This window comes from Elephantulus edwardii, unplaced genomic scaffold (assembly GCF_000299155.1).
Source record: "Elephantulus edwardii isolate Elephantulus edwardi_28Jun2011 unplaced genomic scaffold, EleEdw1.0 scaffold00096, whole genome shotgun sequence".
Classification (NCBI taxonomy): domain Eukaryota; kingdom Metazoa; phylum Chordata; class Mammalia; order Macroscelidea; family Macroscelididae; genus Elephantulus; species Elephantulus edwardii.
Window position 1 is genome coordinate 9,338,761 of NW_006399846.1, and position 22,642 is coordinate 9,361,402.

General features: G+C 46.8%; 1 protein-coding gene across 1 annotated transcript; it reads right to left on the reverse strand.

Annotated features, from left to right (window-relative positions):
- Positions 1 to 7,172: 7,172 nt before the first annotated feature.
- Positions 7,173 to 21,566, reverse strand: WNT5B (wingless-type MMTV integration site family, member 5B). The gene is made up of 4 exons (XM_006891315.1): positions 21,409 to 21,566; positions 19,595 to 19,842; positions 13,258 to 13,550; positions 7,173 to 7,907 (listed from the first exon to the last, which is right to left on the reverse strand). Exons 1-4 carry the CDS (start codon positions 21,489 to 21,491, stop codon positions 7,449 to 7,451), a joined length of 1,083 nt encoding a protein of 360 aa, XP_006891377.1. The 5' UTR covers positions 21,492 to 21,566; the 3' UTR covers positions 7,173 to 7,448.
- Between the last annotated feature and the right edge of the window lie 1,076 nt (positions 21,567 to 22,642).

A 22,642-nucleotide genomic window follows, 5' to 3' on the forward strand; every position in this document is an offset into this window, starting at 1 on the left:
GAACTGACTCCTAACTGAGCAGCTGGTAGATTTTAACCACCTGCCTTTGAATTGGCAGTGCAACTCCTTACCACTAAGCTCCAGAGCTCTTTCCTTCAAATATAGTTTAATATAAAGAGATCATCCCTTGGGTGCTTTGGTAGTACAATGGTGAAGCACTCAAGCTAAGCAGAATGTTGGTGGTTGGAACCCACCCAGTGGTTTCAGGGGAGGTAGGATAACAGTCTGCTTTTATAAAGATTATAGCCTGCAAAACCCCTGGGTTAGTTCCACTCTGTATTTGGGGTTACTATGAGTTAAAACTGACTCAAGGGCACCAAACAATATATGCTGAGAATGGAGTAACATTCAGAGGCCATCAGTGAATCTAGTCTAGGCTAGTCTAGTCATCTGCTTCCTCAGGACCTCTACTCCCTCTGTCACATTAGATAGACACATGGATGCTTGTTCCATGACAAAAGTTATTTACATTAGTGGGCTCAAAGAACAAAGGTCTCAAGACTTGTCCCCAAATAAAGAATTCCACAGGGGATAGATGATCTGCATTTCCAGAGCAAAGTCTTAGGGATTGTCATTCACACCAACAAGTTGCAGTACATGTTCTCCAGATCTAACCATCAGGCAGAGAAATGAGAGAATGCAAACAACTCCTCCAGCCTCGATGAATTAAAGTCAATGTTTCGCTGACCTGAACAACTGCAGAGCCAAGCACGGGGTACTGGGAAGAGCCCTGGTCCAGAAGTCCCTTCCTAAGGATTGAAAGAAGGATCAGGGGAGTCAGTTACTTCCTGTGCCCAGAACTGAAAACTGACAACCCAGAAACTGCTGGCTGCCACATTTTCCACAAGGAGGAGCAGAAGATGTCCCGCAGGGAGGGAGAAGTCAACCACAGAGGAGAAAGGAGGTAGGAGGGCGATCCTGAGCTCCCAAAGACATGAGGACCATGCGATGCTTCTGAACCCTTAAAATATTTCTTCCTTTTAAGCTGTCTCAAACGGATTTCTGTCACTTGCAAGTCTGAGAGAACAAACTACAGTGGCCTGGGAGGCGACATCTTATGAGAACAGTTCAGGTGAGTCCTCTGTGGTAGGCCCTATTTCAGGTTCTGGAACATACAGGGAACAAAACAATAATAATAATTTTTTTAAATCTTTCTTTTCTTCAATTGGTGCATTGTATTGTGCAAGGTAGGGCGACGTTCCTATCCATTCACAGTGTCACTATGAGTGGAAGTTGACCTGATGGCATATAATAACAACTACATATTCTCAGGGTGCTGGAAGGAGGCATTGTTAACATCAGATACCAAAGAGCTGGTTGGCCCAACTGAGCCCAAACTGTAGGCTTTAGGACATTTACTAGAACATTTAAGGCCAGACTTAAGACAACATACATTCCTCAAAACAACTATGAGATATTATCTCACCCCAGTAAGAATAGCAAAATTTAACAGAACAGCAAGCAGCAAATGCTGGCAAGGTTGTGGAGAAACTGAAACCTTTATTCACTGTTGGTGGAAGTGTAAAATGGTGCAACCACTGTGGAAAGCAGTATGGCGCTTTCTCAAAAAGTTACAAATAGAAATACCATTTGACCCAGCAATTCTGCAACTGGGAATATACCCCAAAGAGACCATAACTGACATCCAAGCTGATATATGCATGCCCATGTTTATCGCGGCTTTGTTCACAATAGCAAAGAGTTGGAAACAACCTAAGTGCCCATCAACAAACAAATGGATAGAGACGCTCTGGTATAGTGACACAATGAAATACTACACTGCTTTGAAAAACAAGGAACTCATGAAATATTATACAAAATGGGTGATCCTGGAGGACATTATGCTGAAGTGAAATATCTCAGTCACAAAAGGATAAATACTGCATAATGCCACTGTTGTAAAATGGGACTGACATCAGGGTTGGGGGGGGGAAACTGAGAAAGATGGGATAAATTTTGTATACTGCATTGAAACAGATGAGGGAGAGAACTGTTTAAAAGGGATATATGATTAGTTATTATTGTCATGACAGTAGTCCAGAACAAAGGTTGCGTAGTGGCGTGGACTTGGGGAGAGGGATTGTATAACAATGAAGTAATTTTTCTTTTACTTTTCAAAAAGAAGAGTGAGCTGGGGGTGGGGAAGGTTGGGCGGGGAGAAAAGTGAAATGAATGGAAAAATGAATGAATGGAAATCTAAAGTATCTGTAAACTTTCATTAAGATTAATAAAAACTTTAAAAAATATATTCCTTTTGGCTTTAAATGAAATTGAATTAGAAGAGGTCACTCTATTCTATAATGTCTTTTCTTTCAAATATTTTCTTGTTGCTAGTGCTGAAGCCCCTTCGTGGTATCTGGCTTACAGGCCTCTAGGTTTCCACACTTGGGGAAGACAGCTTTTGCCCTTGAGCGGCAGGGGTGTTGGCTTCCACTCTTTCTTGGATACTGGTGTCTCCTCCTACTTCTTTGGCTGTGAGTTGCTTTCAGTCTGTTTTCTGTTATCACAGGGAGAAGTAGATAGGGCACACATAAGTGATCAATTATATTAGCGGAGAATTTTTTAAATCCTATTCTACCTATTCCTATTCTTCCTGTTCTTCCTATTCCACCTCCTCCCTCACCCAGTTATTTATCAAAACTACTTACAACACCTAAATTAACAAATGCAGTTCCGTTTCCCACTGCTGCTGCTGCTGGTGAAGCTGCAAACAGAGGTAGGAGCAAAAGGCAGGCAGCAGGAGGGAGAGAACAAAGATTGGACAGCCTACATGGTGAAGGTCTGAGCTTCTCAACCATCCAGAAAGTTAACTGTGTGTGGAACTCTTCTTCCATATTGCCTGCTGTCTGATCCTCTTATCTGGGCCAACACTTTTTATTCTAGGCAAATGCAGGCAAACTATACATAATGTCCATGGCTCTTACGTAACACCAGGAATGAAAGCATCCTTTTCTTATCACTTTAGTATAAATACAATGCCGAGATTCTTATGTAACTATCATACTTAGCAACCACGGCTCACGTGGTCCCTCTCAATATTCCTTTGAGAGAGATGCAGCTTGTCATCACTAGCCAATCAAAAGACAGAGATTTCAAATAAAGCCAGACAATCTATGTTCTGCAGTGTTTCAGCCAGAAGTGGTGACAGTTATTTTTAATTTGTTACATATTCCATGCCTTGAGTGCCTCCTCACCTCCCCCCCAAATTAATGAAAACCATCCATTCCTGTGTCATGGATGTGCATGAGCCCCAGTGCAGAGAGAGACAGAGACAGAGAGAGAGAGGTTCTTTCAAAATAGATATGACCAGTGTCGTGGTCTCTGGTAATGCATCAGAGCCCGTTTTAAGATGGAAATGGCTATTTTTCCACTTGTGTGGGGCAACAGGGTGGCTCTCTGCCCAAGAAACAGGCTTCTATCTTGATAAGCTACTGTAGCTATTAGGTTTCTATTTCGTGGTGCAAGACAACCACAGGATGTCTTGCTAACTCCGAATGTCCTTAAAGAGACACTAGTGGTTAAAAGAGAAGAAGCAGGGCAGAATTTTAAAGGCAACAACCAATTTTTTTTTCTTACCTCAAACAACAGAGAGATGACAACTAAACCCCATGGCCCTCAAGCCAACTCTGACTCACCATGGTGCCACCAGACGGATAAACGGCCTTGTGGGTTCTTAAGTCTACAGACACTGTAACATCTAAGCTTAGGGACTGTCACATCTTTTCCCCCACACAGCAGCTGGTGGGTTGCAACCACTCACCTTTGGGTTGGTAGTGGAGTGCTTAATCACTGCTCCACCAAGGCTTTTTGACAACTAAATGAACTCTCCAAATTAGGACTCAGTCTTGAGAGACTTTGCTGAAGATGCTTCCATAATCAGCCTGCTCTACTGAATGCTTCCATATATTCCCATGTATTAGTTGTCTTGTGAATGCTGCCTTTTAGTTGGACTCGGACAACCTTCTCTCCTACTTTAATCAGGAAGGCATAGCAATAGCCAAGCATGTTGCTAGCCTATGGAGTCCCTGAGTGGTGCAGTTAGCATCCACTGCTAAACCAAAATGTTATAGGTTCTACCAAAGGCACCTCCGAAGGCATGCTTAGTAATCTACTTTCAGGTCCTTAGAAAGGCTATAGAGCACATCATAAACTGACAGCAACTCAGATGGCAGCAAGTTTTTATACTCATGTGGGGACTGGTCTTCAGGCATGCCCCCAGAGATGGGGGAAGCAGAGCCTCCTTGGGGAGATTGCTTCTACTCTAAGTCAGCACACCTTCCTCTTTTCAACTGAAACATTCCCTGGGATGACAAGCAGGCTTACTGGCTCCAGACGTTACACCCAGTGTGTTGATCTTTCCATGATAACATGTTGACTGTAATAAATTGCAGACATGAGGGAGTCTTGCTTAGGGCTGTCGGGAGCACTGGGCTGGGACTCAGCCTGGCTTCCTGTCTCCCCATGGAGCTTAGATATTTAGTGGATCTATTCATGGCCCTGAAGACTGTATCTGCTCAAAGTGTAGAGGGACCACCAGTGGCGAATTCCCCTCTAGCCCTCATGAACAATACCGATAGTCCCAGATTCTGCTCCAAAGCAAGTGGGCATTTCAGGAGTTGGAATGTGAGAGGATCGTGCACATCTACAAGCACGTCAAGGACTGGGACCCGCTCAAGATTTGGAGGCCCTCCGTCCTCTGGACACCCCGGAGTTGGAGCTCCCTCTGCCACATTCCCTTCCAGCACTAACATCCCATGAGTCTCAGCAGCAGCTCATTTCTGAGGTTGGTCTCCACAGTCTCCAGCCACATTCCTCCAGCGTTACATGTCACTTCACAGACAATTCCCAGGATTCAACAGCATGTGGCAAAAAGTAACTTCATCCCAATCTATTTTTAAAACTATGGAAATGAACCGAACTAAGGAAATGAATTTTTTCCTAAGCCTGCTGTGTCAGTGGGTGCAAGAAGAATACTGGTATTTGAATAAGTGACTTGGTCTCCAGACAAGAAAAAAAACACACCACACAACCCATATTCCCTTCAGTCTCCATGACTCCTGTCCTAGGAGGGATTCTCCTTCTCCCTTCATGAGCATGGAAGTGATTTTTGGGGGAGCGGACAAGCCACTTATTAATATCCTAAGGTCTCTAAGGATGAATTGAATTTTAGCTCTTAAATACTTTAGCTCTTAAATACTTTCAACATCTGATGGAAAAGAACTCTACATTTCTAGCTCAGTGAGGATTTAGCTGCCCTGCCGGCTGCTGGATTCTCCCACTCTTTTACCTACCTTTTTTCCTTTTCTGCAGCACGCCAAAATAAACTATCTTTTCTTGACTTTAAATGAAACTTCTAGAAAAGTGGTGTATGAAAGAGCAGCTTTGCTAAATAGTGTTGCAAAACTCTTAGTATCACAGTTCAGCTGTGTGACTGGCCCATTTATTTGGCTAAATGCCAACTAACAAAGCCACAGAGGTGGTTTTTGATCTTTTGTAGATCAAGTGGCTTCAATCAACTTCTTTCATGGCTCCAATCAACTTCTTTCATGGTTCCAACCTGGACCAGCCAACCTTAAAAAAATGTTGACCAAAGGAATCTGGGTAACAATGTGAATAACAGTTCCTGGTAAAATAACCCTAGGGCTGGTGGTCTTTAATGTCAAGTCAGAAGGTTTCTCTCTAGGTATGGCAGAATCAATGTTCTTTGCTTACTATAGTCCTAATTAATCCCTTAATCCCATTATTTCCCCAGAAAGAAGCTGTTTTAGCATTAAACTGTTGTCTTTTTATGGTTCTTGACTCACTTGCAGCTCCCCTCCTCCAGCCTGCTCCATGCCTGCCTCACCTTACCTTATCTCTCAGCCATCCCTGGGCCATACCTGCTCCCTCCTCTGGCCCCAGATGCTGGGGTCCAGATGTGGAGATGGCAACACTGAGAAGCTGCTGAGACAATGCCATCCACAGGGCTTTAGCAAGGCCTTGGGAAGCTCACCACGGTTAGCCTTGGAGGTAAGAAGAGGCTATGAAGTGGGGTTTAAATGGAATCTCGGCTTTTTCTTTTGTTCATAACCCTAGTATTGTTGTTTTTAGTTCTTTAGTCATCCTGACTCACAGTAACCCCAATTCAAGGGACTGCCTGTGATTTTTCAGAAGCAGATTGCCAGGCCTGTCTTCCAAGCTACCCAGGGGTGGATGTAAACTTCCAACCTTTCAGCTGCTAGGAGTCAAGTGCTTAACCATCTGCCCCACCCATTTGTGACTTCATTTCGTGCTGGGCCTTGGGGAGAGGGCTTACATGCATTACCTTACATAACTCTCATCAGATTCCTGTCCCTCTCGAGCTCTCAAATGTCTGTTTCCTTATTTTCTTGCACACACGCACTGGGCAACAGGGCCCTAATGGTCAGATAAAAAAATAATTAAAAGGAGACTCATAAAAGATAAGCACGTGTCCAAATGAGAAGGAGAAAAGCCTTGGTGAAGGGTATTTAATGTCATAGAGAAACTGTACATCTGGGGCAGAGATGAAGAGACGGAGGCAGGCCAGCTGCGCCTGACCCAGCATCGCATCCTGTCGGGTGCAGAGGCCTCCCTTGATGGAGGAAGTGACAGCAGCAGCAGCACAAGCGTCCTGTCCCTGTGTGGGAGGACAGTGCAGTGTTCACTCAGTACAGTTTAGCCACCTGGAGTTCTGCAGCCCAGATATTCAGTCCATGTCCTTCCTGAAACACCAGGCCAAATGCCCGCCCCCTCCCCACCCGAGGCCCCTGGTGCAGGGAGCTTGTGGCAGGAGCTGTGAAGTCTGGAGGAAGGAGAGTTCTTGCTGGAAAGAGAAGCCTGGGAGTGCAGAGAGGTGCGAGGCTCCTCAGATGTGGTCACCCGGTCAGAGCGGCCATCAGACCACTCCTTATGTTAGGCAAGGAGCCATTCACGTCACCGTAGATTCTGGCCGTGTGTATGGGAGTGAGGGGAGAAGAAAGCACTGGCTTCTTGCTGAACCAATTCGTGTTCTGGGCAAGACTTTCACCACAGCAGTGAGTTCCTGCCACCTTCTGTGGGGTTTCACAGCCTAACGCCTGGGGGCCTGGAGCAGCCCCATACCCACCCCGGGCAAAACCACCTTCCCCATCTAACTCCCACCTCGCTCCTCCAGGCACTCGTGGGGAAGACAGGAAACACTTTCAAGACCCTACAAACCTGAGCGTGTCCACCAGACGGAGAGAAAGAGGCCCTTCCTCCCGCCCACTGGGAGTGGAGGACCAGCCAAGTCCAGTCCTCAGAGATCTCCAGCGTCTCTTAAATAAGCTTTTTCCTTTCCGTTTTCATCTTTTAATTATTTACCATCCATCTATTTATACAAATATAAAATATCTTTATATAGATTTATATAATATAGACTTCTGTGAGACCGAGGGGCAGAGAGGGAAGCTGAGGGAGGGCCTCCCAGGCTATTTGCAGACGTACTGGTCGACGATCTCCGTGCACTTTTTGCACTTGACGAAGCAGCACCAGTGGAACTTGCAGTGGCAGCGCTCCACCTGGACCTTCTTGAACTGGTCGTAGCCCCGGCCGCAGCACATGAGCTCACAGCCGTCCATGCCCTCCGAGGTCTTATTGCACAGGCGGCCCTGCGTGCCCAGCGAGCCGGTGGTCTCATTGCGCAGGCAGTAGTCGGGGCTGGGGTCCACGTAGACCAGGTCCTCCGGGGTGGGCTGGTTGAAGCGGCTGTTGACCAGCTCCAGCTTGCCCTTGCGGGTGATGCGCATGGCCGCCGCGCTGTCGTACTTCTCCTTCAGCTGGTCCCCCACCTTGCGGAACTCGGCCAGCTGGAGCCAGCAGGTCTTGAGGCTGCAGGACCCTGACACGCCGTGGCATTTGCAGGCTACATCTGCCATCTTATACACAGCCTGAGGGAGAGATGGGAGAAGAGAGGACGTGAGGAAGGGAACAGGCCAAGTGCAGAAGAGCCAGAGGTGAGGGAGGCAGTTGTTTGCTTTTTTTTTAAATTTTATTTCATTATTTTTTGTGTGTACCGTCAAATCAGATCTGACTGGTACAGGAAGAGATTGTGCCTCCTTCTCCAGCAGAGCATCTGGTGGATTCGAACTGTGCACCTCTGAGATTGCAGTGTAGCTTCTTGCCACTAGGCCAAGGGAGGCAGTTTTAAAAATATTTCTCCAGAATCCTCAGACTGACAGCTGACCAGAGCACAACTATAAACAAAAGACAGTGTTTGGGGAGACAATGAAACACTGTCTAATCAGCTACAAGGAAAGAATCTGGAGTACTTTCTACTTTATGCACTCAAAAAAATAATATTACAATCAGTATGTGTCAGTTTTACCATCTTAGAAAAAAATGTCTGTCTTGATCAAAGAAACAGATGAAAACCAGGAAAAATGTACCTATTATGAGGCACAAATTAGAAAAAAAAAAATCAAGCCCAGTGGGATTGCAAACCTATTACCAAAACCGATAGCATGGCCCTAGTTAGCCAAAAGCTCTCCCCCAATCCTGCCAAATCCACTAACAACTAATGGATCCTCTTCCCTCACCAATTGGTCATTAACTCCACAGTTATCAGGAGCCACCCATAAACCCCATCATATTTGTAAGCAAGGCCACTTTCCTCCACCCCGGCACCCTAGACATCCCCCTGTGCAAGGCTGTGAGGGTACAGGAAGTAGGGTGAGGCCCTCAGTGAGACCTGACCCACAGGAGCAACTGATTTGAAAGTCAATCCCGCCCCCCCCCCCGAAGTCACTGAAGCACGCCAGTGTGGAAGGGACCTGAACTTGGGTTATCCCAAATCAGAATCTGAAAAGCAGGTGTAGACCAGAAAGCTGCTTACCAAGTGCTTTTCAATGAAAACATACTGATGCATTGTGTGAAACAGCCCTGGCAGCGGGCCCAGAAGTGCAGATGGCAGGATAAAAATGCAAGCCCACTGCAGAACACTTCCTTATGCCACGGCTATTGTCACCAACTGAGTCAGGACTCTCTTTTCAAGGGTTTCTCTTCACTTTCTTTTCAAGAGCCCCCAGATCGCATCTTTATTCTGCTCGAGGCAGAGAACACTGCAGGTGCAAGAAACAGCTTAAACCATCATCAGCTCATATTACTGGTGGCAAAATGCTTCCTGATTTTCTCTTTTTCTGGTAGGAAATTATTCTTGCGATGTTAGGGTGAGGAAATGAAAGACTGAGAGATGCTAAATAACCTGTTCAGGGCCACCCAGGAGGGAATCGGAATGACTCTGCTTTTGCCCTCCAATCTTGGGGCTTTAGAAAGGCTTAGGGGAGAGAAGAGGAAGGCTCCTCCCCAAGGTTAAAAGCACCAGCACTTAGCCAGGGAGCTCCAGGCACAAGGCATAAAGGAACTGACACCCCATTCCAACAGGCACTTCAAAGTCGGAGCCTGTAATTATCCTTCTGGCACAAATCCTCCCGGGTCTGCACAGGCCTGACATTCCTCTGGAAATGGTCCTTGGCTTAGAGAGGGATAGCAAGCATCTGGTGCCGCTGAAAGGAGGAAGCATTAGGTCAAAAATTGTGTACCCTGCCTCTAAGTGACTGAGGGGACAGGATAAGATCTGTGGGAGCAAACACTCAGGGGGATTTGGGGAAGGGGAGTCACAGCAAGAATCCACGGAGCAAGGACAAGAATTCCAGCAAAACAAATCCAAGAGCAGGCAATCCATTGGGCCCTTAAGAGGAGCCTTCAGTCCATGTACCTCTATTACAAAGGCAGTGCAGAGCTGTTATCTGTATTTTTAAAAATTACTTACTGGTGATAATATAGATAAGCTCCTCTTAGAGACAGGGAAAGAATCTCAATTGGGGGCCCTTCCTGCTCTCTGAAACAATGCACAGAATGATTTTTAGCTCTGTATCTTCCCTCTTGCTCCTGATGAAGCCTTTCCTAAGCTCCTCTTCCACTTACATCCGATCATGTGAATGAGTCTGGTGACTAAAAGAAGGACAGAAGAATTTAGAGAGCTTTTATCTGGAAAACGCTTAGAAATTCTTGAGTGACAAAACAATACCAACCCACTAACTAGTCCTGCCATCAGGACTTAAAATGGAGTTGCCGGAGACTCAAAGGCTCGAGGAATGTTTTTCACAGAGCATGATTTACTCTATGATCTAGATGTCAGATCCCAGGTATGCTACTTTGAAAAACGAAAGTCACTGTAAAACCTTAATTAATCCAGGGAATGTGCAATCCTTCCCCCCGCCCCAGTTTAGTCCTTCTCTGTGTAGGTGTGAAGACATGGGAGGTGAATGAATTCTTCTGGCCTCAGATGGTGACTGATGGCCAAGGCCTGTTCACTGGAGATTATAAAAAGTGAGGAGGAGAGGAAGCCAAGAGGTCCCAACCTGGAGCAGACAGAGGCAAAGGGAGAGATAAAGGGCTGTGGACTGAAGTGTGGAGACTGGAGGAAGTGGGGGGCCTGAAGACAGGGAGACAGACAGAGGACTGGGAAGGTGTGTAAGTGAGAAGAGACAGATGGAAGGGAAGGTGCTGGCAGATAAGGGCCCAGAACAAATAAACAAACAAACACTTAAGGGCAATAAAATGAGGAGCCAGCAGAAGTGGGGTCAAGACTGAGAGTGAGATGGGGGAAAACTGTTGTCTCCTTTTCTCCAGAGGGCCCCAGATTAGGATGAATAAATGCCCCCATCACCTCAACATCTGCCACAATCCCACAAAGAAGAGCAGAGACAGAAAACAGCCTCCCATGAATTTGACCTTTTACCAGGAGGGAACAAGGGAACTTCTCCCCCTCCCCACCATGTTCTGTATGTAAATCTCAGGGAAGATTGTAACAAAGAATAGATTTCAGCATCTGTCCTTGGGAACCTTTGCCTAAAGGACAAGACAGAAGAGCTGCAGAAAGAATAGCAGATAACGCTCTCCAAGATGCAAAAGGATTGTTCACCATGGAGATTTTAAGGAATAGGTAGTATTTGAACTGGGATCCTGAAAAGTGGAGGGAATTTGGATATTTAGGTGATAAAGCAAAGCCCTTAACCCCCTGCACTAATCTCTCACCACTCTGCAACACTAGACACCAGAGACTCAGGCTAATGGACTATGAGACAGACATGAATCCCTGGGACCCAGGAAGGGGCCCCACAGGTCCCCTCCGAGTTGATTATCTGGGATGGCTGTGGCCGCTCTGCTCTGGCTTATACAGTCAACCACAAATCAGAACAATGGCTAGAACTCCCCGTATCACCCCATCATCACAGGTGACCCCATACTGACTAAACAAAAGTAGCCTCTGGATATGAGGATGGACGAAGATACTGGGCAAAATGACCAGTTCTAAATATGACTTGATGCTGTCCTAGTGAAGGAGCTTAATTCTCACAGATGTACCTTGTGCTAACCAAAACCCAAATCCGTTGGCCACTGAACTGATTCTACCTCATTTTGATCCTCTAAGATACAGCAAAACTGCCCACTGGGTTGGTTCTCAAGGTGGGAATCTTTCACACCACCAGACTGCCACATCTTTGTCCCAGGGGGCAGCCAATGGGCTCCAATTTACAACCTTTCAGTTAGCAGCCGGGCGCTTAACCCTGGCACCATCTGACTTCCTGCACCTCATGCGACCAAACCCATTCATACAAAAGATATTGATCTGAGATGGGCCTTTATAAATGGTATACAAAGACCTTATTAGAACTATTTCCAGATTGTTACTAAATCACTTACAAGTCAACATCAAACTTCAGAACTTATTTCTTCTCAAGAAATGGCAACTCCCAGTTAAGGGTGATAGGACACATTTTAAGTGGATGGTGATTGTCACTGCACAATATGATACATGTCATTAATGTAAAAAATGTTTAAGTGGAAAATGTTATATACGCACATATTTTTATCCTTTTTTTTTAACCCTTGGTTCTGATTTTTTAATTAATTCTTTGGTCTCACTATAGCACTTCACCTAGGCCACCTGGCTGGCTTAACACAGGTCCAAGTGTGGACAACATTTCAAGCAAAAAGTTTGTGTTCTTTCCTGAGAGGCTGAAGGTTCCCAGGCCGTTTGCTAGGAAGGATATTCCACCCACCCCAGCCCACCCGAGCTCTCAGATCTCAGATTTTCCTAGGGGGGACCCTGATGCACCCACCCTCCCCTCCAGTCCCTATCAACACTGGTTATACTGAACCAGCAAGAGCCTGTGCTTCCTGCAGCAGGCAGGTAGTTTCCTGTGGCAGAGGCCACCAGGGATAGGGACAGCAAAAAAAAGGAATAACCAGAGCGGATGCTCAGAGGTGAAGTCTTCACAGATAAGACTCTTGCAGGCAGAGAAGAAATACACTCTCCAGCCACCAGGAAGGGAAAACTAAAGTTGATGTCGTAAGTTCAGCATGTCAGACATTTAAAAAAAAAAGAAGTTACTATCAAGTTGATTCTGACTCATGACAACTGCCTAGAGTTTTCAATGGCTGGTTTCTCAAAGGAGATTGCCAGGCCTTTCTTCCTAGGTTCCTCTGGGCAGACAGACCTGTATGTCCCTCCATTCAGTCTGCACTTGACTGTTGCCTACTGTTTACATAATACCCACATTCTCCATATACAATTAACCAAACTCACCTCAAAACCTGTATCGTTGCCTCTGCTGAGACTGACAGTCCAGAAGGTAGTACCACAAGTTACTCAAGACTGCTAAGATGCTTGTTTGAGCCTTAAAAAGATGGGTGTCTCATACTTCTCCTGATGTTAAAACCACCTAGTCTAGAAGTGTGTTTGTTGTTAGTATGTGAATGGCCTTTCTGACTGGCTTTCTTGATACGTTTCATAAGGGCTCTTAAAAGTCACCTCTGGTTTTTACCTGTGTCTTTATCAAATCATTAACCCTAGGCGGGGTTTTAAGTCTAAACTTCCAATTGTCTGATTTGTTCACACTATAAACCTGGTAACATAAAGATAGAAACTCATCTACTTCACAGGTCTGGAACTCCAATTCAAACCATCTATCAAAGCTGTATAGGGACAAAGGTCCTGCGTAAACTCTGTGTAACAAATAAAGTTAAAAAAAATAACAAGCACCTGCATTCACTGGGATACAGGGCATTCCGAGATGCATTAGTCCATATGTGGGCATCTGGGTCAGTGAATATAGGTGAGAAGCTCTGTGTTCACAGTAACCTCCCTCCTTGAGGGCGGAGCCACTGCTCACAGCTCTGCCGGAACAGCCCAGTAGCACTGAGCGCTGGGACCCGGCGTGAGGTCCACCTTACCCTGCGGCCCGCCTCGTTGTTCTGCAGGTTCATGAGCACGCGTCCCTGCTCCTCTGATCCCTTGGCAAAGTTCTTCTCCCGCTCCCGGGCATCCACAAATTCCTTAGCAAAGCGGTAGCCGTATTCCACATTGTCCCCACAGCCACCCCACAGCCAGTCCCTGGGGAGGTCCTTGGGACGTGCTGTCCGGCTGCAGCCACATGTGGAAAGCTCCCCCTCGCGGCAGGCCCGGCTGATGGCGTTGACCACGCCCGCAGCACTCACTGCATAGGTGAAGGCAGTCTCCCGGCTACCTGCAGGGAAACAAGACGTGGTGAAGGAGGTCAGCTGGCCCCTTCCCGCCAGGTCCTTCCTCCTCTGCCTCCTCCCAACCCTGACACCACACAGCCTCTGCTGTCTAGATCCCAGTGACTGAAACAATGTGAGAAGGGCATGCTGTCCACTGCCTCCCACAACCCATAGAATTAATGGTTAGAGACATCTCTTCACAACGAGCTGGAAGTTGCCTGCTGGTTACATCTGCCCCATGAGACAATCAGAATCAAACGTGTCCTTCTGGTTGCCCACACTATGACCCATTCCAGGGCATTTCCATGACTGATGACAGATCCGAGGAGGCAGATCTAGGAGGGGAGAGTGGACATTACAGAATTTATGGAACACACGGGACCAACAGAATGAGGCTGAGTCAATGCGCTCAACACGAGGACTTTGTCTCCAAAGCTCAGATTTCTTCCTTCCAGATGCAACTTCTCATCACTCTATGAGCCACAACACGTCTGTCTTCTTTATTGATGCCCTCACCTAGCTAGACAGAGGCAGGGACCAGAAAGACGTGCACTGTCCAGAACAGCCCACGCTGTCCTCTTCCCTCTCTCACAGGGCCCCACGCTGCCCTCGAACCTGTGAGCACCAGGAAATCCCATCAATGGTATCTGTACAATCAGATATTTAAGTCTGGTCCCTGTAATTCAAATTCAGATGCGAACTCATTGCCCTCTTGTCAGAACCAACTCATAGCTGACTCTACAACGGGTTTTCTGGAGGCTGTAATGTAAATCACAAAGGAAGGGACTTCTCCCCTTTCTCCTGTTGAGCTGGTGGTGGATTCAAAGTGCCAGAGAGATGCCACCTTTGGATTAGGAGCCCGGCTCCCCCTGCGCCGCCAGTGTACCCTCCGTGTCTAGTTGAAAAATATGAATAATGTTATCTCTTCGCTGCTACAGTGAGTCACATAAAAAAAAAAAAACACAACACAAACCAACAACACAATCCTCATATGCTATTCGTGGTACTTTCATAAAAAATGTTCTTAAAAAAATAATACTCAGGGGGAGCTCTGGTGGCCTAGTGGCAAGAAACTGCACTGCAATCCCAGAGATATGTGGTTCGAATCCACCAGATGCTCTGCTGGAGAAGGAGGGGCCACCTCCTCCTGTACCAGTCAGATCCAATTTGATGGTACACAAGGACACAAAAATAATAAAAAAAAATACTCATTAGCCAACAGGTGAATGCAAATAAGTATCACAATGAGCCACCCCCTTCATGGCAAATGTTGTTGTTGTGACTGGAGTCAAAATATATTCATAGCTGACCCAGGAGGAGACTGCCCATCTTTCTCCTGCTGAGCAGCTGATGGATTTGAACAGCTCGCCTTTGGGTTCACAGCAGAACTTCTTATTACCAAGCTCCCTGTTCATACTCAACAGGATGGCTGAAATCAAAAGACAGATGCTAGCGAGTTAATGAGACTGTGGAGATGCTGGGACCCTCACGTACAGCTGGTGGAATGCAAAATGATGCAGCTGCACTGGACAGCACTCTGGCAATTTCTTAAAGGTTAAACACAAACTTGCCATCTGACTAGTAATTCTGCTCCTAGACATACACCCAAGAGAAATAAAAGCAAACACCTACACACCTTATACACAAGGTCCTCAGCAGCATTCTCCTAACTGCCCCAGAGTAAAAATCACCCAAAGGTCCATCCACTCAGGACTGAGAACCCCAAAGGCGGACTGGCCAACAATGAAGCATTACTTGGTCAGGAAAAAAAAAATAACAATGCAGTTCTGATAAACAGGATCAATACACACAGACCTTAAAAATATTTTGCAAAGGTAAAAAAAGCAGATCCAAAAGATCATGTACTCTATGACTCCATTATACAAAAATGTCTAGACTAGGCAAACCCACAGTGACAAAAAGTAGACGGGATGCTTTCCAGGAATTGGGGGTAAAAGAAAGGAGCTCTGTGGATGCAGTCTGTAGGAAGCTGTGATTCCAACCCAAAGGTGGCGCCTCTCTGCTGTTTAAACTCCACCAGGGGCTCTGAAGGAGAAGGCCAGGCAATCTCCTCTGGGGTGATTTCAGATAACCCACTGAAGGGTTAGCTATGACTCAGTTTCATCTAGATAGCAGTGACTTTGACTTTTAGGGTCAAGAGACAAATGAAGAGTGACTGCTATTGGCTGTGAGGTCTCCTCAGGTGGTGATGAAAACGGTCTAGAATTTAGATGATGGTGATGGTCACACAGCCTTGTGGATCCACACAAAACCACTTAACTGCACAAAAGGGTGAATTGTATGGTAACCATGGGTTACATTTCAACAATGCCATAATAATAAAGGTCACGCACATGGGTGGGTGAGCTGTGGAGGGAAGAGAGCAGCTTTTTGAAAAATTCTGGACTCAGTCCTGATCCTGGTGAACTCTCTGGCTCTCCCGTTTCCTCTTTTCCTGAGCCTCCAAGGTTGGAAGCTGGGATTTGGCCAGTGGAGAGCGCAGCAGTCTGCAACTAAGAGTGGTCTCGCACCTTGGCCTGTTTCTTTATTACCTAAGCAGAACACCCAGATTGCACTGGGGGAGTCAGTTTTTCCTCAGTCAACCAAGAGTCAGAGTCTGCTTAGTGGTGGAACACGAGTGACCCCAGACACACTGGGATGATGGCAGGAAGTTACATTTGTCTCAGTCATCAGGGCTGATATTTGAACACCCAGCTACAGTCAGAGACCAGGGAGTGGTCCAGGGGAACCAGACGATGGGAGTGAGTATCCAGGATGGTAAGGCAGCCAAAAGGGTTCTGGGGGAAAAGCTTCATCACTACTTGAATGATTCATATCTGGGAACTTTTCCTAAAATACAGCCTCAACCCCCCTGACATAGCATCCGGGAGCAGGAAGGAGCCCTAGCCCAGATCTACATTCCTTCCACTATAAGCATTCTTTTCACAACATTCCTCTGAGAAGCTGGCGGAGTTTTCAAGGCAAACCATCCCATCTTTTTTAAATGATGCTAATCACCAGGATGCTCTTTCTTCTATTACGCTGAAATATGGCTCCTTATAACTTCTGCCTGCTGGAGCGACAATCCCTTTTCCACTTGACAGCCAGCCCTTGAGTGTTTGAAAACAACTAATATGCCTTCTATGTTTTCACTTTTCCAAGCTACATATGTCTGATCTCTACTATTCTTTAGTTTTTAGCAAACATGCTTTACAGAGCTGAATCATTCCTCTCAGAATTGGCCCCCGGTTCTTCACATGCCTTGGAAAGCAATGTGCTGGCAGCGAAACATAATCTACCGTACGTGATGTGCTCTGACATTTCTAGCCCATAGATACGGCCCAGGATCCCCATCTGTCCTCCTGTATGTTAGCTGTCTTGAACAGTCACTTTCTCTGACTCTGGTGGTTGAGGGCAGCACTATGCACCGGGAGTGGGTCGCTCTGCCTGGATGTGGCAGCAGAAACCCAGGTTACTAGTAAAATGTTTCCCCATTGGTACAAGGAAAAGTATTAGTGCCACTCAGCAGGCAGGAGACGACTTCAGGATGGAAAAGCAAAATGAGGAGCTTATCTGCACGTGAAAAAATTCAGAATTGAAGCTCAAACCAAGGATATTGACCAGTAACCCAGCAACCATGGAACCACCAGAGTCCTTATGTTCCCTTCTACCAGGAATACAAGGAGACAGCACCATACCATGCCCTTTCCTGTAACTAGCAGAAAGGTACCTTCACGCTCCCCAAAGTGCCAATGGCTTCTTCTATCTAAGCTGCTCTGCTGCCCTCTGGTGGCTGGCTTTTGCAGCCGCGTCAAGTAGGAAAGGCGTCTGGGGGGGAGTCATACACTAAGATGTCTCACCAGGAGATAGCTACTCTGTCCCACAAAGAGGGTGGAGTGCAGCTTCCCCGGGAGCATAAGCCTGCAGGGAAGTTAATAATAAAGGAGTGGTAAAAGTAAGGCAAATACATGGTCTTACTTTGTAACAGCACAAGGATACAGAGAGACTGAGAGGGTCAGCTTTCACAAAGGACTCCACATACCAACCTGAACCCAGTGGAGAAGTCTCTGTTCCTAAAGGATAGCCAGGTTTTCAAACCTTTTCTCAAGCAAAATAACACAGGAAAAGGTTCCAGCCACATTAGGCACACACTGTAAAGCCTCTGACTCCTGAGACGCCACACGAGTCACGGCAGAAGTGTGCTCCTTCGGTCGGCACAGTGAATGATTTTTCACAAGAAGCCAGACCTTTCTTCTGAGGTGCCTCTGGGCAGACTCAATGACTAGCATTCCATTTAACAGCCAAGTACACTAATCATCTGCACCACCCAGGGATTCCCTGGCATATACTTAATTCTCAGTGAAGATGAACCCCATCAAAAAATCCAAACCTACTACTGTTCAATTGAACCCAACTCCTGGTGACCCTCCACGGGGTTTCTAAGTCTCTGATTTTTTACCGGAAGAGAATGTCCATCTTTCTCCTGTACACTGAAGGCAACCTTGTGGTCAGCAGTCCAACATATAACATACTATGTCACCAGGGTTCCTTCCAATGAATATAAGTCCCTTTGTGAAAGACATTCTGTTCTCTATACGAGGGCCATCCTCATTTACTGACCCAAATCAGGGCAGAAAAGACAGACAAAGGCTTTCAACTGACAAGGGACAAACTGCCAGCAGACCTATGACACGCAATCCATTTATGAAGGAGGCTCTAGTGGTGTAGTCCACAGACCCCACGCTGCTAATCCAAAGGCAACTGGGATCCACCAGTGTGGCTCGCTGGGGGGAAAATGGGCAATCTCTTCTCAGAAAACCAATAAAGGGTTAGCTATGAGTCAGTTCTGACTCCATAACAGTGAGATGAACAAATGATGAACATCCCCACCTAACCCCCGTGTCCATTCTTTTGGGAAAGTGGTCCAATAAGGCAGTCTTGGGAATAAATTCTCCTTCGTACACTTCAAACTGAGAGTGAAGGAGGCAAGAGAACAAGGTTTAAAGTATATGCTACCACCCCCACACCAATACATCCATAATTCTCACTGTGGGCTCTAACTTGTGGGGGGGTGTGGTAAAAGAGAGATGACTAGAATAATCAGCAAAGACTTAGGTGGGTGGGAGGACCCTTCCTAATGAGGAACTCACATCCTTTAAGTCCCTTTTATGCTAAAAAACACTCTTTGGGGAAGCCCCAGGCTCAGGTACAACAAGAAGCTTTGCTTTTTGTGGGGAAGCTTTTCTGAGAGAATGTGAGACACAGGGCTCTAACACCTTCCTTTTATGGCCCTGTGGATAAGACCCAGTAGAATAGGGCCGGATTTCTCAATTTCTTGCCAGGGAGGGGAGGACTGCATTTCAAAAGGACCTAAAACAATTAGACCCCAGATCACACCTCCATCCAAGCAATAGGGTAGCAAAGAATCCTAAGCCAGCAGTGGGAGAGGGCCGATAGGGGACAGGACCCCAGGAAGACAGGGCCCTCTCATCTTTCCTCTGTAGTGGTCCCCTTCCCCCACTGCCCTCCCAATCCCCTTTCAAATGAAAAAGCCAGGACTGGGTCTGAGTTGGGTTAATGACAGCTATCATCAATTTGGCCCAAAATTTCCCTCTCTCAAGGGTCCAAGTGAAAAAGCCTACAGACATTCAGGGCTGCTTTTGCTTCTCTAGCCAAGGTTCTAAAAGAAGGCCCCTGTTGTATGTATGAGAGACAAAGGGCAGTGGTGGTGGGCGGGTTTCCTAATCCACTAACTCAACTCAGATGTTCTGACCCCCTCCCAGAGTGAATCACAGACAGCCTGACCCAGGGCAAAGATGGAAAACAGGGCTGGAGGAGCGTGGACATTATGTGGCTTGATGCATTAGCAGAGGCACCTCTTTTTTTATGTGCCTCTCTCTTCTTGCCTCTTACTTCCAAGCCTGTCACAGAACACATGCTCTTTCATGCACTTTTAGTTGACAAGGTGCCAGACCTGACAGAGTGGAATTGCCCCCTGGCAAGGCTGGTACAGTTCTACAATGCAAGTCGTGTTTTGGTAGCCTCTTACCTATTTGCATTACTCTCCCAAAGACTGACGTGTTGTCCACGGTGCTGCAGTTCCAGCGCCTCTGCCGGAACTGGTACTGGCACTCCTTGATGCCCGTCTTGGCCCCTTCCCCTATGTAGGCCATGTGCTCCTGGTACAACTGGCACAGCTTTCTCTGGCCAGGGGAGAGTCCAGGAAGCTGACTACACACAGGCTGAGCTCCGATGATGAACATCTCGGGTCTCTGCACCGGGTTCATAGCCAGTGACCTACAACAGTGAGCCAGAGAAAGACGAAAAGGCTGCGGTGAGCATACACCTGTGTCACCAGTCTGTCATTCAGGCCACACACTCACCAACACTCTCTGTGTCTGGGGCTTGGAAAAAAAAATTAGTAAGACAGAGTGCCTGTCTTTAAGGGACACCGTGAAGAAATCAAGCATGAGTACCTGTGACACATGAGATGGCAGGAGCTTGGGATTCTGGAGTCACTGTCCCCAAATAAAGATATCTTACAGCAAGCAGAGAAAAGGAAAGCTGTTATGAGGAGATGATCAGAATCTAAACCGGGTCATGAAAGACAGAGTGGGGGACAGATGGGGAAGGAGACAGAGGTTGCAGAATATTGACTTGGTCTCACTGTCATTGAATCAGAACTGACTCAGCTGACACTCTGTTGTGTTTCCAAGGCTGTAAACTACACAAGAGGAAACTGCTCATCTGTCTCTTGTGGATTTGAACCACCAGAGAGGTGCATGGGACCTTTGGGTTAGTGCAACTCCTTATGGATTACGCCACGAGAGCTGTCTATTCATCTGAGACAGAGGGCAAAAAAATCACCAAACCTGGACAGGAGGCACAAGACCTCTTCAAGTGGCAGAATTAGCTCTGTTTAGTCCAAGTACAACAAGCTCCGGTAACCTAGTGCAGTAAGATGCTGCATTGCAAAGCCAAAGGCAGTTGATTCGAATCCATAAGCTGTTCCTCAGGAGAAAGTTGGGCAATTTCCTCCCATGCAATTTACAGACTTCGAAAACCCATTGGAGGGTCAGGTATGAATAAGTTCTTAGTAACAATGAGGTGAACTCAAGTACAAGACGTGAGAGAATAAACTCCTTTAAACAGAAACTCTGTGGGCCTTTAAAACAGAGTCCAATTTACATATATCACAACACTTACTTCTGTATCTCACTTCACAGATCTCCCAACCCACTCTTTATCTACGCAGGGAAGGAGGGGTTGTCTCTCCCTTTTGCTTCTCATCTATCTGATACAGCAAAGTCGTAAGTCAGCTAACAGGCCTGTGGATCTGCCATCTGGGTGAAAAAGAGAGTGGGGGCGCAGACCTTGCGAAATAACAGTGGTCTGATCACCTGCCATTTCTATGTTGACTGGACAATGACCTCTGCATTAAAAATGAGAAAGAGGAAAGAAAGAAGACCACACATGATCCTACAAACCTCTCAGCCCGTCTCTGGACTTTTAAAACAAGCATTCTACTTTTCCTGACCTGCTCCCTACCCACTCCCCTACCTCAGAGACATCAATATTCTTATTGATCCAATAGCAACAAGAGAGCTATTTCTAAAAATCCATTAAGAGAAGTCTGGGAAAGAGTGTGAAGGATTAGAGGAAAGTTAAATGACGTTCTGGTCCTTATCCTTGACGTGTCCTTTACCCCTAGGGGCTGGAGAGAGAAAAAGAGCTCTCATTTCTCTGGATGAAAGAAGGTCATTAGTATTAGAAATAAAGGGATGACAAAGCATACAGTGACCTCAAATGTCCAAACAGGGAGGTCTGGGCTTGGACCTGAGGACTGGAGTCCTGCTCACTCACCACCACGAGTTGGCTTCCGCGAAGAGCTGCGCCCAGCTGGAGAGCAGAGCAGCTGCGGTGAACAGCAGCAGCAGGCCAGGCATGGCGGGCCTCGCCCCCGTCCAGTGTCCTGTGAAGGCCCCGGGGACCGACAGCTTCCGAGACAGGACTCCCTGGAGAAAGCAGACACGAAAGGTGAATTAGTGTGGAAATACAACAAATAAGGGAAGACCCGGGAAGAGGGCTGGGGTGGTGGAAACCGCCGAGGATGATGAGCTCTGAGGTTAAGTTCTGGTCCCTTCAGTGGAATCCGGGCTCCTTCCACCTCCATTTCCTATTGCCTCTCTCACTATAGAATTTTTTTATGTCTTTTTTTTTTATCTTACAAAAGATCCAATTCCAATGTGATGAGAAACTGAAAGAAACAGAAGCAAAAGAGTTCAAGAGCAGAGTGTGTTTTATGCAATATTTTAGAAGAAGACACTCTGGTTCTTGCAAAGTACACCTGCTTTTCTTTCCAAAGAAATGAAGAGGGCCATCCCATCCACTCCTCCCTTTACTGCTCACCCCAACCCAAAGGTCTCCTGTGTGGGGTTAATATACATATATATATGACTTAGATTTACTCCCATCTAGAGGAGCCTTCCCCTTCCATGCCCACTCTCTCACTCCCATCTTTGTTTACCGTTTGCTAAACAAAGGGTAACAGCAGCAGAAGTAAAAGAAGGGCTCTGCACTTTTGCAAGGCAATTGATCTGAGAAAGGTGACTGCCATCCTGAGAACTACAGCTCTCAGGGCTGAGGGGAAGCCTCCCTAGGTGGCCCTGTGTCCTGGGGGGGACATGAACATCTTTCCCAGCAACACCCTGAGCAGCAGTGGGAACATGGCTTGACCGTGGTCTGGATCTCCTGTATCAGATGTCTCTGTAGTGCATGAAGCAAAGCCCCCATCCCTTGCAGTAGACCTCACAACCTGGCATTTTCCTCTTTTTGTAATCAACGCCTGTGTGTCCAAGAAACATCTTTCCTTGAGGTCTTGGAAAACATTTGGAAGGCCCACGGGTATGGATTGTACAGCAAACACACGTCCATCCTTATCCACTCAGCCCCACTCCGTTTCCCTCTCTGTGGTCATCTGGGGCGTGACCACGCATCCCCAATGAGCCTTCTTCCCACAAGCCCTTAACACCTCCATGTCTGCACACACGAACACTCCCAGCCGCCCCCACCCCGGCTCACCAGGCCGATCCCGTGG

Bases quoted from the DNA above. Each gene is read 5' to 3' on its own strand.
- WNT5B (XM_006891315.1), bottom strand. From the start codon at position 21,491: ATGCCTGGCCTGCTGCTGCTGTTCACCGCAGCTGCTCTGCTCTCCAGC. The intron at 13,551-19,594 runs GTAAGAGGCTAC...GTTTCCCTGCAG, and splicing joins TGGGAGAGTAATGCAAATAG to GTAGCCGGGAGACTGCCTTC. The intron at 7,908-13,257 runs GTAAGGTGGACC...TCTCTCCCTCAG, and splicing joins ACAACGAGGCGGGCCGCAGG to GCTGTGTATAAGATGGCAGA.